Source organism: Erythranthe guttata, chromosome 4 (genome assembly GCF_056151865.1).
Source record: "Erythranthe guttata isolate IM_541 chromosome 4, IM_541, whole genome shotgun sequence".
NCBI classification, from domain to species: domain Eukaryota; kingdom Viridiplantae; phylum Streptophyta; class Magnoliopsida; order Lamiales; family Phrymaceae; genus Erythranthe; species Erythranthe guttata.
This window is the reverse complement of record NC_142536.1, coordinates 3,070,446-3,084,894: the sequence shown is the minus strand read 5'-3', so window position 1 is coordinate 3,084,894 and position 14,449 is coordinate 3,070,446. Positions and strand designations below refer to the sequence as shown.

The 14,449-nt window shown below is 36.5% G+C and overlaps 2 protein-coding genes and 1 long non-coding RNA gene across 3 annotated transcripts; 2 read left to right on the top strand and 1 right to left on the bottom strand.

Moving 5' to 3' along the window:
- Nucleotides 1-2,029: 2,029 nt before the first annotated feature.
- Nucleotides 2,030-3,141, bottom strand: LOC105977580 (uncharacterized). The gene is made up of 2 exons (XR_016030725.1): nt 3,003-3,141; nt 2,030-2,135 (listed from the first exon to the last, which is right to left on the bottom strand). It is a non-coding gene; the product is annotated as an uncharacterized LOC105977580 (long non-coding RNA).
- Nucleotides 3,142-3,588: 447 nt separating this feature from the next.
- Nucleotides 3,589-6,853, top strand: LOC105977487 (Saccharopine dehydrogenase). Its single transcript, XM_013002824.2, has 13 exons — nt 3,589-3,952; nt 4,268-4,365; nt 4,471-4,553; nt 4,678-4,804; nt 4,936-4,999; nt 5,145-5,242; nt 5,328-5,412; nt 5,490-5,613; nt 5,796-5,897; nt 6,033-6,097; nt 6,229-6,310; nt 6,409-6,488; nt 6,590-6,853. The coding sequence occupies exons 1-13, from the start codon at nt 3,717-3,719 to the stop codon at nt 6,645-6,647; spliced, it is 1,302 nt and encodes a 433-aa protein (XP_012858278.1). The 5' UTR covers nt 3,589-3,716; the 3' UTR covers nt 6,648-6,853.
- Nucleotides 6,854-8,149: 1,296 nt separating this feature from the next.
- On the top strand, nt 8,150-13,942 carry LOC105956277 (ABC transporter B family member 4). The gene is made up of 13 exons (XM_088816430.1): nt 8,150-8,362; nt 8,445-8,681; nt 8,754-8,808; nt 8,900-9,075; nt 9,166-9,387; nt 9,465-9,703; nt 9,784-10,312; nt 10,681-10,954; nt 11,424-12,193; nt 12,374-12,640; nt 12,720-12,983; nt 13,066-13,359; nt 13,490-13,942. Exons 2-13 carry the CDS (start codon nt 8,457-8,459, stop codon nt 13,850-13,852), a joined length of 3,678 nt encoding a protein of 1,225 aa, XP_088672556.1. The 5' UTR covers nt 8,150-8,362; nt 8,445-8,456; the 3' UTR covers nt 13,853-13,942.
- The last annotated feature ends 507 nt before the right edge of the window (nt 13,943-14,449 follow it).

Here is a 14,449-nt window from a genome sequence, read left to right as displayed (position 1 = left end):
GGGCTGTTTTGGTTCATTTTGAAGTTTAGGGGGGTATTCTATACGTTGGGTATAATTCAGGTGGGTAAATTGAAGTTTACCCCAAATAATTATAATAAGAATTTATTGCATTTGACACCCTATATTTATCTATGTATTTGAGAAGATATATATTTCACGAAATAACAATAAAATAGTAATTTTCAAGATAAGTTATCAATTATATTTTTTAGAATAGGTAAAATAATTAATAATCCAAAAAAGAGTTAAAAAAAAAATATATATATATATATATATATATATATATAAAAAAGAAAAATGGAAATTGCATAATTCAAGTTGCGTCGGGCGCAGTGTCTGCTGCTCTGCTACTGCCGGGTGTCGGTAAGAGCCAGTCCACCAAGGTGGGCCCCCACGAGCTTCAGCTGCAGACACGTGTCCAGTTCCCCAATTTGACAGCTCATCGCTGGTTGGAATTATCAGATTTGCCAGTTTTACCCCTCGAGCCGCACCATTCTCCGCGTAACGAGACCCACACACAACACGTCAATTCTCACGTGAGATACCATACGTCATCTGCTACGTCAATATGGGTCCCACCAAGTGCAGTAAATTATTATCAAAACTACAATCCGATTATCAGTTTGTTGGATCTTTCTATTCGGACTCAAGATCAAATTGATACAAACTAGCCATGGCCCAATAGTATGTTGACAATAGATTGAAGTCCAAGTAAATTTGGCAAATTTAGTCAACGTAACATAATTACCAAACAGTCAAACTTCAAGACTTTATTAAATCACGTGTTGAAAATAAATTGATTTGAGTCCAAGTAAATTTGGTAAATTTAGTCAACGTGACATAATTACCAAACATTCAAAATTCAAGAATCTAAATCATCTGTACAGTTGCAAAACGAAAAATATATGATACGATCTATGAAATGCTACATCTGGTAAAATACGATGAATAATTTTGTACGATAGATTTATACAAATAACCATTTACTAAACAAACACATCTAATGTAGTATCACTTGATACAACATTTTAACATTCGTTTTACTTTATTTAATGGCACTTCAATAATTATTTACAAAATCTATTGTTTCGTGAATTATGTGCACAGGGGCAACTGGTTGCTACGACCCCTTACATAATTTTTAAACAATTACTTTGTTTAATTTAATTTTATTATTTGTCTATTGATTTTGTGACAGCTCACACTGCAAGAAGGGTCTAGATTTAATTATTTCAATCGTTTTGACTTCTCAAAAAAACACTTTAAAAATTATTTCAATTTTTAAAATATCTATTACTTTAGCATGGCTGCATTCGGATTTCAAAGCATTGATTTAACATAAGGTTATAATGGTAAAAGTCAGTTCTTTTAAATTTTCAGTAATTATTTCGTGAATTATATGGATTATGTTGTGTTAAATAGTTTGACTAACCTAATCACATTTAACCTTGGATAAATGTTTGTAATATATATATTTTGTTGAGTAAACTGCAAAAACTACCCCTGTATAATCTCGAAATAGCAAAAACCTCCCCTGTGAAATTATTTAAATAGCAAAAACCCCCCATGGAACTATTTGAGGGTTGACTTGATATAAAAAGACACAAATACCCCTGGAGTCTTGCAATTAATAAATTCTTATATTTTATAAATATTTTAATTATTTTATTTAAAAAATAATCAATTTAGTTGTTTACTATTTTTTTTAATTTCTAAACAAACAAATTAAAAAGAATAAATATACATATAATATGTATATATATAAATACATTTTGAGGGACAATTTTGTCATTTCAAGTCTAAAAAATCAGCTAGGGGGATTCTGCCTTTGACTAAATTTCACAGGGGGGTTTTTGCTAGTTTATTTATCACAGGGTGGTTTTCGCTATTTTGAGATAACACAGAGGTAGTATTTGCAGTTTACTCATATTTTGTTACCACCACCAGAATTTAGAAATTTGGATAACATCCTCCTGAAACAGCATAGTTCAGTCAAAGTACAGAAAAAAAAAGGAAACCAGTAACAGAATTGCAAATCGAACACGTACCCGATTCCTAATATCATTATCGATTAACAATAAATTGAAAATCGCGACAGAGAGAAAAGAGCGAGTAGAAACACGGAAGGATTTTTCCTACAACGGAACAATGCCGTCAACAGAGATTTCACTCTGACTTCTGCCAGAGGCAGCGGTAAAAAATATGCATCCGTAAACAATATTTCCAGGTAATATTTTAATTCTTGATAGTCGACTAATAATTTTCAAATACTGCTAATAAATCAATAGGGGTAAAAAAGGTTCACTTGAGTCGACATCAATGACGGTAAATCACTAGATAACGCTTTAAAATATTAGAACTTCACTTAAATTCAGCATACTCATGAAAATTGTAAATAAGTTGCAGATAAAATTAATAAACGGCATTACTACTGGATCTAAAGTTAATTAACGGCATTAATGGTTCAGGAAGCCGTTTCTGCAATCGAAAAACAAAAACAAACAAACATCGTGCTTTATAAAAGTTGTTGCATAAAGGCTCGTACGAATATCTTCCCATAAAAACACATGCTTTGTACAAAAATATGAACCGTAAGTAAAAGCCGAGCATCATACTATGGGATAACAAAACTACGGTAACCTGAAAAAGGCATTTGACATAAAACCCGAAACAAAATATTCGTAACTTGCTATTCCCCTAGTGATATATTACCAATTCCCCATATCTCTACATTCGTAAAATATTCACTAATATATTACTGCTAAATAGAAAGCATACTCTAGTCATTTCCGAGCAGACTCTCTCTTCATCAAAACTACTTAAATTGTAAGAATTGCTCATTTAAATAATTAATGAACGCAATAATCCAGCTAGTAAATATTATTAAGAGTTAATGGTGCTGAATTTACAACCCTTTTATAAGCAAAGAAGCTAGTAAACAAATTATAAAAAAAACAAAAAAAAAAAACAGACGATTAAAAATTACTCCGAATAAAACTTACCAGAAAAGGTGCTCGTGAGTATTTTGTAAAGCTTCGCACAAACACTGGATCCACTGTGTTAATCAGATCGTCCGGCACATTCGAATCCGTTCTGGTGGAAAGCATGAGGCGGCGCGTGGTGGCGTCCACATTATCAACCTCCCACGACTCCCGGCCGCCCTCCGTCGCGGCCAAAGACGCCGTCGAAGATCCCTCCGTTAACGCTTCGAATAATCTTATGCAATTAAGACGTGAGCGAGTATTCAGAACTTGATTCTGTGACAGCGAATCATGAAATCCAGCTGAAACTCGAGATTCCGTGGTACTCCGATTCGAGAAATCCGTACAATTTCATCTCAAATCGTGTGCTGAGTGAGTGTTCCACAATTAGGGTTTCGAGAGGGAGAGAGAGATGAAGAAGATGGGGTTTGGCGACTGTTTTTTGCTGAAGAAAGGAACGAGAGAGTAGATGTAATATTATTTGGGAAAATTGCAATCAAATCCCTAATTGAAGTTTTAATTCAAGTTGGCCTCTTACTATTATTTTAGTTTATATTGTGGCCTTAAAATGAATAAAAACTAAAATCTGAGGTCCTTCCTTTAGTTTTGACTAGTAATAAAATTGCACAATTGTTTCTCCCACTAACAATTGCACACGTAGCCAAATGTATAATATCATCACCAGTTAACGATAAACTGATAAACTGCGCAGGAGAGAAAGGAGAACGGAGAAACATGGCGAGATTCTGCTTGCAATTGAACACCGGCGCCGGCAGAAATCTCGCGGTGGCCTCCGCCGGAGGAACCGGTAAACGGAAAAGCAGCCCTATCGAGAGAGTTGAGCTCCCGGAGAAAGTGAAGAATTCGAGAGTTTTGGTACTAGGTGGCACCGGAAGAGTCGGTGGTTCTACCGCTCTTGCCCTGTCAAAGTTCTGCCCAGATCTTCGCATCGTCGTAGGTGGTCGGAACAGGTACCTACTTCAATACATTCGCATATATTCCTTTTTTATTATTTTTTTGGGAGGGGGAATTCTGAAATGTATCTAATTTGGGGGTGAATGTTGTTGATTGGATGAATTAGGTTATGCTCTCAATGTGTTTGTGGGTTTGCGTGTGAGAGTGTGTTTTCGTTTTCCTATCTTTGGCTAATTCGTTGAGAGGTTTCAGAAATTATAAGTTTTTGAGGGTGAATTAATCTGAGTTGTGTATTTGTAGTTTCCAGGCAATATTTTAATTCTCGAAAGTCCGACTAATAGTTTTCGAATACCTTTCATATAAATCGATAGGGATAAAGGTGATGCAATGGTGACACAATTAGGCAACAACGCCGAATTCGCTCAAGTCGACATCAACGATAGTAAATCACTGGACAAAGCTTTAAAGGGTCCGTTGATTTTTTTTATTTAATTTTTTAGATTACACGATTATTCGTCCGACGAAATTAAACAATTTTTTTTTAATTAAAATATAATTTCTTATCCATGTACAGAAGTGGATCTTGTTGTTAATACTGCCGGTCCATTTCAGCAGTCTGAGAAGTGCACTGTGCTCGAGTCTGCAATTCAGAACAAGGTGAGAGAAAGGTAAATTTTTCATTTCGAAAAAACCCCTTTATCGTTTATTACTCAACTTACTTTCGAAGACAAAAAAAGGAAGCACAGTCTTAAATATACTTGTGTTTACCATTAATCAACAGACGGCTTATCTTGATGTATGCGATGATATGAGCTACGCATTTCGTGCAAAATCATACATGAAAAGAGCGGTTGAAGCAAATATTCCAGCTATAACAACCGGGGGAATCTATCCAGGAGTGAGCAACGGTTCTGTTGCATTATCCTTGTAATATATATCTGTCGAAGCATTTAGAGACAGCATTATCTAAATAATTTGCCACATATAGCTTTAACTTTTCGGTTTTCAGACAATAATGCTTTCTTCACTATTATTACAGTGATGGCAGCTGAACTAGTTTCTGCAGCCAAAAGTGAAGGGAAAGGTGAACCGCAGAGGCTCAGGTAATCGTTTTTTTTTCCGCCTCTAAAATATGACGAGCTATTTGGAATTTCATTAAAAAAATGCTTAATACATTTGCGTAAATTTCTTTGTTTGGTCGATATTATTGTGCATTGATTACTCAATTAGATGCTTCCTTGTTCTTAGGTTCTACTATTACACTGCTGGCTCTGGGGGTGCTGGCCCCACAATATTATCGACTAGTTTCTTACTTTTGGGGGAGGAGGTAGTTGCATATAATAGAGGTTCGATGATGAACTTTTCTTTATTTATTTTTTCAAATTTTTTTTCTATCTTGATTTTAATTGGGTAGGAGGCGATATTTCGCAGGAGAGAAAATCAAACTGAAACCTTATAGTGGAATGCTCAACATCGATTTCGGGCTAGGAATCGGAAAGAAGGACGTTTTCCTCTTGTATGTTTCTCAAAATCATATTATTTAAAATCGTTCTTTCTCTAAAGTCGTTACTCTAAAAAAAATCTCTATTGCAGAAATTTACCAGAAGTGAGAAGCATCCACGAGATTCTCGGAGTGCCAACTGTCAGTGCTCGGTTTGGAACGGCACCTTTCTTCTGGAATTGGGGAATGGTAGCCATGACGTATTTGCTTCCAGCTGTATGTGAATTAAATTCTTGAAACTTTAATTATTTTTTTCTTTATCCATCACATTTTTTTTTTCCAAAAATGCAGGCATAAAATTAACTTAAAGTGAAATGTTCTTTGCATTTCTTGTTCTCATGTTTCATGTTGTAATGTTTTGATTCGAACAATATAGATGACTGTAATAAAATATCCAGGAGACACTGAGGGACAGAAGTAAAGTTGAACAGTTAGTTCAACTGTTTGATCCTTTAGTGAGGAAAGTTGATGGATTCGCTGGAGAGCGTGTGTCAATGAGGGTACAATCCCCTTCTCATGTTGTTCTATAATTCTAGTATTTTTTTTGAGTATGATAATTCTAAGGGATTTAAAAAAATAAAAAAATAATAATAACTGAGTTTCTGCATGAAAATCTAAGGTTTCTTTCGTAGCAGGTCGATTTGGATTGTTCAGATGGACGGTCAAGAATCGGAATATTCAGCCACAAAAGACTATCCGAGTAAGCCTTTCGTGTGCTTTTGTTTATTTTTCAGAAACTCTATTTACTTTCTTACTTTCCACGTCGAACGTTCCCTTTTAATTTCCAATATTTTTTTTTAATAATATTTAATGTTTTTTTTTTGTTTCCAGATCAGTGGGAATATCAACAGCTGCATTTGTACTGGCCATTCTTGAAGGAAGCACACAACCTGGGGTTTGGTTCCCAGAAGAGGTAACCTCTGTTAAAAAAATATCAAAAGATCTAAACCGTAAAATTTGAATCTTTTAAAAATAAATAAATAAATAAGTTGTGGTGTGATCTGTTTATAGGCGGGAGGCATTGCAATCGAGGCGAGGGAAACTCTTCTCAAACGTGCTGCACAAGGAACGATTAATTTCGCCATGAATAAGTATGAATTTTGTAGCAGTAAAATCTCATTTGCTTCGGTTAATTACTTTAATCAGCTCCTTCAGTTAATTAACTGAATTTGTTGCATGTCTAATATTATAGGGCACCATGGATGGTTGAAACAAATCCTAAAGAGTTGGGCTTCGGAATCTACGTGTGAAAAAAATATATTGTTATAAAGCTGTTGAAATGAATTTTTCGTTCACTTTGGCTGCAAAGGTAAATTCACTTGAGCTGATTTACTTGCTGTTTCGATACGCCGAGTTATATTAAAACAATCAATTCTGTTGTTGTGTATTGATTCTTGTAAGATCTGAGCATATTTGTCTACGAAATAAAAATATAATTTTCTTTATTCTTGTTAAATCCTGAAATTCGTTGTGCTGTGAGTACATGGAAATGCTTCGCTGTTTATCTCGTCGTTCTTTTATTGCTTGAATTGTTCATTTGTTCGACTTCTGATGGACAAATTAAATGAGAATCTTCAATACAATTCGAAAATTTAGAAACATAGCTAATCGGAGCGCGACATGTGGCATGATGAAGCCACTACTCATTGTGCATACATGTCTGCCCAATCACACCGCATGTGGTGCCTTGTCATCCGACAGGTGTCTGCTCGGACCCAAATTGGTGCTCTGCCCAATCACTCACTCGTTTAAAAAGTCCAAAACGTCCTTACTTCGCTGCGATCCAATTTTATTTTATTTGTTGGGTCTTATTTATGGTTGTATCTTGGGACAGTTGCCAAAAATCTAGAGCACTTGTATGGGGGAATTTTTTTCTTAAGAAGAAAGAATTCGAGTTCTTACTTCGACTCTATCCTTAAGTTATGTCAAAATCTTGATTTTGAAATATGCCTCCCAAAATAACATGTCTCAGGAGAAATAATATTTAAAAAATTAGTAAATTAAGTACAAGGAATCAGGTTCTTGTCCAAAGGAGAAAAAACTGAAATAGAAGCTTCCATGGAGAAATGAATCAAAGAACATGAAATGACAACCACAAGAACATGGATGATACAGAGAACCCTCAGCCCCCTTTTTTTTTTCATAATTAATTATTTTTTTTCTTATATGTTTCCATCTGCCATATTTCTTCAATTAATTATTACACATGCTTTATTGACTGTTGATTGGCATCCTGGCTGAGGTATTAGATCCCTTTTGACCCAATATGTTTGCTTCAGCACTAACAATATTTAAATTCAAATATATATATATATATATATATATATATATATATATATATATATATATATAAAGCATATATTGCCTTGAGCACATTCCCTTTCTTTAATGAAGAAAGTTGAGACAAAATTTAATTGTTTCCTGGGAATCTCAAAATTCTTCGCCCCTTGAGCAGTGTTGTAAGTGGGGTGTGTCTTTGAGGTAATATTTTACTATTTATTTTATACATTTAAACACACACTACACGTGTAACTGTGTGTGTAAATGTGATTAGATGCAAATCCCTATCACTCATAAATCACCCTTAAGTATTATTAATACTGTACTGTGGCATGAAACTTCACAGTTGCCTTCAGTTCTATGCAAAACCGGGATGCCGAAATTCGCCCGTTTCGTAGTTACAGCATTCGTAATGAAGTACTCGAGGCGTGTATATATATATATATATATATACTAAAAAGTGCACTTCTTTATAAAAGAATGGTGGAGCTTGCCTTGAAGAAAGACAATTGGAATTATTGTACGGAGTTCATTATTTAAAAAAAAAAATATACAAGATATAATCATAGTATTAGTTTAGTCAAAACTAATTTGCTGTCTCGATTTTGTTAGCTTTGTCCATAGAATTGTCTTTCTTTGTTTCGTCGCAGAATTTCGCAGCCGCCTTCAAGATTCGTGACTTCTGGTAATCGAAAACATGGTTGTTCTTTCTTTTTTTTTTGTTAAAGAATTATTATTTTATTTTAATATTTGCTTATTCGTCATAGATTAATTACGTGATGGCCGCGAGCAGTAACGAGCAGACAAGATCAGTCGGCAAAGTACCGTACCATAAATTGTTTTCGTTTTCAGATAAAGCAGATTATGCACTAATAGCCATCGGTACAATCACAGCTCTTGTAAGTGGACTATGTTTGCCTCTTATGACTCTCTTATTCGGACAGCTGGCCAACTCTTTCGGGCACAATGTCGAAACTAATACAGTCGTCCATGAAGTCTCCAAGGTATATCTTATATTATTACATTCCGAATATCGAAAAATTATAATGACTTATCTAATAGACCCTTTTTTTTAGGTTTCTCTGAAGTTTCTATATCTCGCAGTGGGGTCCGGTATTGCAGCGTTTTCCCGTAAGTATTAACACCCTTTTTTTTACGTATCACAAAAATAAGAATCGAAATCAAGAAAATCGAGCATTTTAGACATGTGTTTATTTGGCAGAGGTCACATGTTGGATGATCACAAGCGAAAGGCAAGCGGTTCGAATTAGAAATTTGTACTTAAGGGCAATACTTAGGCAATATATCGGATATTTCGATACAGAAGCTAACACGGGAGAAATTATCGAAAGGATGTCTACCGATACTATTACAATTCAGGACGCTATAGGCGAGAAGGTAGTTATATTACCTTGTCCTAAAAAAAAATCAAGAATCGAATATTCACTGTCTGCAAAAAAAAAAAATCTTTTTTTTTTGTTGCTGCAGATGGGAAAATTCTTGCAACTTTCGGCTTCGTTCATTGGAGGGTTTACGATAGCATTTATTAAGGGATGGCTTTTAACTACGGTTTTGCTTTCGGCTATACCATTTCTTATTATCTCAGCTGCTTCGATGACTGTACTAATGGCGAAACTGCGATCGCGTGGACAAGATGCTTATTCGTCTGCTGCTATTATTGTCGAACAAACAGTCAGCTCAATCAGAACTGTAATAAAAACCATAAAAATACAATCTTGGAACCTTCTTTTTTTTTTTTGTGGGCTCAATCGAAAAGTTCCATGCAGGTTGCTTCGTTCACGGGGGAGAAACGAGCGGTTGATAAATACGAAAAATCTTTGGATAAAGCTTACGAAGCGGGGGTACAGGAGGGATTGGCTGCCGGATTAGGTTCCGGTGTATTTATGCTGATTTTATTCTCTAGTTATGCTTTAGGAGTTTGGTTTGGCGCCAAAATGATTTTGGACAAAGGCTACACAGGTGGAGATGTCTTGAACATAGTAATGGCTGTCGTGACAGGATCTTTGTAAGACCCGATTTTTCAATTTTCATCGTTAAAAGTTTCGATTTTTATTGGGTTTCGATTGTTGATTTTGTTTACTATAGTTCATTAGGACAGGTGTCCCCATGCTTGAGTGCATTCACCGCTGGTCAAGTTGCTGCTTTCAAAATATTTCAGACAATAAACCGGAAAAAACCGGACATAGATCCTTATAGAATGAATGGAAAAGCCCCGAATGATATTAACGGCGATTTAGAATTACGCGACGTGTGTTTCAGTTACCCTTCGAGACCGAACGAGAAGATATTCGACGGATTTTGTCTCTTCGTGCCTAGTGGGACCACCTTAGCCTTGGTCGGAGAGAGTGGGAGTGGAAAGTCAACTGTTGTTAATCTTGTCGAGAGGTTTTACGATCCGCAAGAAGGATTAGTCTTGATCGATGGTGTCGATATCAAAGAGTTTCGACTTAGTTTCTTACGAGGAAAAATAGGGCTCGTGAGTCAAGAGCCCGTTTTATTTGCTTTGAGCATTAAAGATAATATTGCTTACGGGAAAAACGAGGCGAGTATCGAAGAAATTAGAGCTGCTGCCGAAAATGCCAATGCTGCTAAGTTCATAGACAAGCTGCCTCAGGTCAGACACTACTAAATTTGTGATTATACTTTAGTACTATTGCTATACGTGGAAAATCAGAATGATCGGGTTGGAATTAACACTTTCCGTAAAAAAATCAATTTTTTTTTTGGAAAAGAAAAAAAAACCCGGAAATCGGAATTTCGGTAATTGAAATGAAAAAATGTTCTGAAATCGGAAATTTTCGGATCGGAATTTGGCGAATTCATAAATTCCAACAATAATACTGCTATAATAAGCGTAATTTTCGGAAATCAAAACCGGATAAAAAATCGGAATCTAACCTTGAAAAAATTATTCCAAATGCATTAAAATTGTTGAAAAAAATGCATATAAATTTGGAAGACATGTGAATCACGTGTGAACAGGGGATGGAGACAATGGTAGGTGTGAACGGGACACAGTTGTCTGGTGGGCAGAAACAGAGGATTGCTTTAGCAAGAGCGATTCTTAAACATCCTAAAATCCTACTTCTAGACGAAGCCACTAGCGCTCTTGATGCCAAATCGGAAAGAACTGTACAGGAGGCACTGGAGAGGATCATGATCAATCGAACGACGCTAATCGTAGCCCATCGTTTCACTACAATCAAGAACGCTCATTCCATTGCCGTTATTCGTCAAGGCAAAATCGTAGAAAAAGGTAGATATATACATCATATTTAAATTTACACTTACCTCCCTGAAGTTAGGTCGAATGACACCTAGACCCCATGAGTTTTAGAAATTTACATATACCTCCAACCCAATTCTAGAATTGACTTTTTTATCCTCACCATGATATTTTTTTGTTTCAATTTTCTTTTTTTTTTTGAAAAAAAAAACTAGGGTATAAGAGTGAGAATCGTAATTTCTCTTCGCACAAACAATTGAATTGCAATTTTTTTGTTCGTGACTTAAATAAAATCAAAAAGGGTAAAAATGTAATTGTTTTTATAAACAATCAAATTTTTTGTCTGATGTCATCACTCTTTGGTTAGTCAATGGCCACATTTGATATATTGTTGACTAAAACCAAACTTCAAGGGAGGTATATATAATTTTCTGAATTTGAGAGGGTCCAAGTGTAATTTAATTTGAAAGTTCTTTTTTTGTTTTTTGTGTTTTTCAAGGTTCACATTTGGAACTAACAAGAAATCCGGAAGGAGTATACAGTAATCTCATAAAACTACAACAGCTCAACAAAGAGTACTCATCAAGAACAAATTCTCCAACTGATGATGAAGATGGACGAGAAACGGACGCAGATTACGTACTAAGGTCCGTAAATCGAGAGACGGTGTATCGAAAACCGAAGAAAGAGCATAAAGTACAGCTCCATCGCTTAGCGTACCTCAACAAACCCGAACTCCCGTACCTAATACTAGGTTCTTTAGCTGCAGTTGTCAACGGTGCAGTACTACCGCTCTACGGCCTCCTATTTTCCAACACAATCAAAGCATTCTACGAGCCGCCTCAGAAGCTTCTAGAACACTCCAAGTTTTGGGCGTGCATGCTCGTTTTCCTCGGTGTGGGGTCCCTTTTCGCCACCCCGATGAAAACCTACTTCTTTTCCGTGGCGGGGTGTAGGTTGATCAAGCGAGTACGATTGATGTGCTTCGAGAAAGTTGTCCACATGGATATGAGTTGGTTCGATAGGAGCGAGAACTCGAGCGGTGTGATTGGCTCGAGACTGTCGGCGGACCCCACTTCTGTGAGGAATCTAGTTGGGGAGTCTCTTGCGATGCTCGTGCAGAATGTTTCAACAGGTGTCGTTGGTTTGATTATCGGTTTCGGGGCGAGCTGGGAATTGTCACTTATAGTTATGGCGATGTTGCCTCTTATCGGACTTAACGGATATCTTCATATGAAGTTTATTAGTGGATTTAGTGCCGATACGAAGGTTAGTTTCACTTCTAATAATCTTACTCGATCTTCTGGTGAATCTTCTAAGGCTCCGTTTGGTTGGAAAGTTGTGATTAATGTAATAATTGGGCCTTGATTAGTGTTTGGTTTGGCTAAAAACACAAGTTTTCCAATATAAATATACTAAAAATTTGGACCGATTTGTCGTTTTTTGCAGAAATTATTCGAGGAAGCGACTCAAGTTGCGAGCGAAGCTATCGGAAGTATGAGAACCGTTGCTTCGTTTTGTGCAGAAGAGAAGGTGATGAAACTGCACCGCCAAAAATGCGAAGGCCCGCTCAAATTAGGAACCAAACACGGCCTTATAAGTGGGGCCGGATTCGGAATCTCGTTGTTCTTTCTATACTCGGTCTACGCAGCTAGTTACTATGCCGGTGCTCGTCTTGTTGATGCCGGAAAAATAAAATTTGGCGACGTTTTCCGTGTAAGCCCCGATATACATAATTAACTCTAATTGCAATATATATTAATTTGATCTTCTCGGTCACGTTTTTATTCGGCAGGTTTTCCTAGGTCTGAGCATGACCGCCATTGCAATATCCCAGTCGAGTGCTCTTGCACCGGATTCCGGTAAAGCCAAGGCAAGCGTAGCTTCGATTTTCGCAATTCTTGATCGGAAACCGGAAATAGACTCTGCTGAAAAAACAGGAATCACGTTGGAAAACGTAAAGGGGGACGTTGTTTTTCGTAATGTCAGTTTTAAGTATCCCAATAGACCTGATGTTCAAATCTTTAATGATCTATGCTTGGCAATTCATACAGGCAAGGTACAAAATCGTTAACGAACTTTTTTTTTTCGGTTTAAATTGTTTCGATTTGTAATGTTTTTTTAAAATAAATATTTGCAAGACGGTTGCGATTGTGGGAGAAAGTGGGAGCGGAAAATCGACGATGATTTCGTTACTGCAAAGATTTTACGATCCCGATAGTGGAGAAATCACAATAGATGGGATTGGAATAAAAATGCTGAATTTGAAATGGTTAAGACAGCAAATTGGTGTAGTGGGCCAAGAGCCCGTTCTCTTCAACGACACGATACGGGCCAACATTGCTTACGGAAAGGAAGGCGGTGCAACGGAGGCGGAAATTGTGGCCGCTGCTGAGTTGGCGAACGCGCACAAATTTATCTGCGGCACACACAAGGTGCTGTAATATTCATTTCTACACTCTTCTTTGAGACATTTTAGAAAGGCCTCGTTTGATTGGTAAGATTAGCTCTGGTTAATAAAATAATCGAAACTTATTATATTTAAGAAAAAAAAAATTATTGTAGGGGTACGAAACGATGGTTGGTGAAAGAGGGATTCAATTGTCGGGCGGGCAAAAGCAACGAGTGGCTATAGCTAGAGCTATAGTGAAGGGTCCGAGAATACTACTACTCGACGAGGCGACGAGTGCTCTCGATTCCGAATCGGAGAAGGTGGTTCAAGATGCATTGGACCGAGTAGCAGTGGATCGGACCACCGTGGTGGTGGCTCATCGTTTGTCGACCGTGAAGAACGCCGATTCGATTGTCGTTTTGAGGAATGGAGTTATTGCAGAGAAAGGAAACCATGAGAGTTTGATTACTAAGAAAGATGGTTTGTATGCCTATTTGGTGTGGCTGCATGGCCATGGCAATGATTTATATTCTTGATTTTTTTTAAAAATTCTTTTTTAATTTCAATTTCGTGGTGTATTATTAATTATGATTTAATAATAAATAATTAAGGGACAGAAAAACAAACAGGGAATCAATCTTAAGAGATAATAATCCCCAACTCCCAATGCACCCAAAAAAAAATTAAAAAAAAAATCTGTCCAAATATCCAAAATGTTTCTGCAAAGACAGATTTAAATACTTTGTCCGAAAATGAAGCACATGAAGCTCACTGTTCAATCCATTATTATTTATTAAAACCCAAAATAAATAATTAAAAATTAAATAAATAAACACCAAAAAGAGAAGAAAAGGAGCAGCAGAACCCATAAAAACAAAAGGCCAAACACATGTGCACACCCATTCACTAAAATAAAAAAAAAAAATTAAAAAAAATTAAAAAAAATGTGTCAGCACCCATGTGAGCGTGTGTGTGTGTTTGTGTGTGGCAAGAAAGTGAAATGACCCCTATTATGGTACCCCCTTCTTACCCCCATTCAAATTGTGTCAGTACCCATGTGACTCTAGGGGGCCCTCGCCCCCCGCCCCCCACCTTCAAGAAACCACAAAATGAGACAAAAGAGTCCTTAAAAA

What these genes read in the sequence shown, in the direction of transcription:
- LOC105977487 (XM_013002824.2), top strand. Translation starts at nt 3,717, where the DNA reads ATGGCGAGATTCTGCTTGCAATTGAACACCGGCGCCGGCAGAAATCTC. An exon ending in GGTAGTTGCATATAATAGAG is followed by an intron (nt 5,243 to 5,327) that starts GTTCGATGATGA and finishes GATATTTCGCAG; the next exon opens with GAGAGAAAATCAAACTGAAA. An exon ending in TGACGTATTTGCTTCCAGCT is followed by an intron (nt 5,614 to 5,795) that starts GTATGTGAATTA and finishes TAAAATATCCAG; the next exon opens with GAGACACTGAGGGACAGAAG.
- LOC105956277 (XM_088816430.1), top strand. Translation starts at nt 8,457, where the DNA reads ATGGCCGCGAGCAGTAACGAGCAGACAAGATCAGTCGGCAAAGTACCG. An exon ending in AATTTGGCGACGTTTTCCGT is followed by an intron (nt 12,641 to 12,719) that starts GTAAGCCCCGAT and finishes TTTATTCGGCAG; the next exon opens with GTTTTCCTAGGTCTGAGCAT. An exon ending in TTATCTGCGGCACACACAAG is followed by an intron (nt 13,360 to 13,489) that starts GTGCTGTAATAT and finishes AAATTATTGTAG; the next exon opens with GGGTACGAAACGATGGTTGG.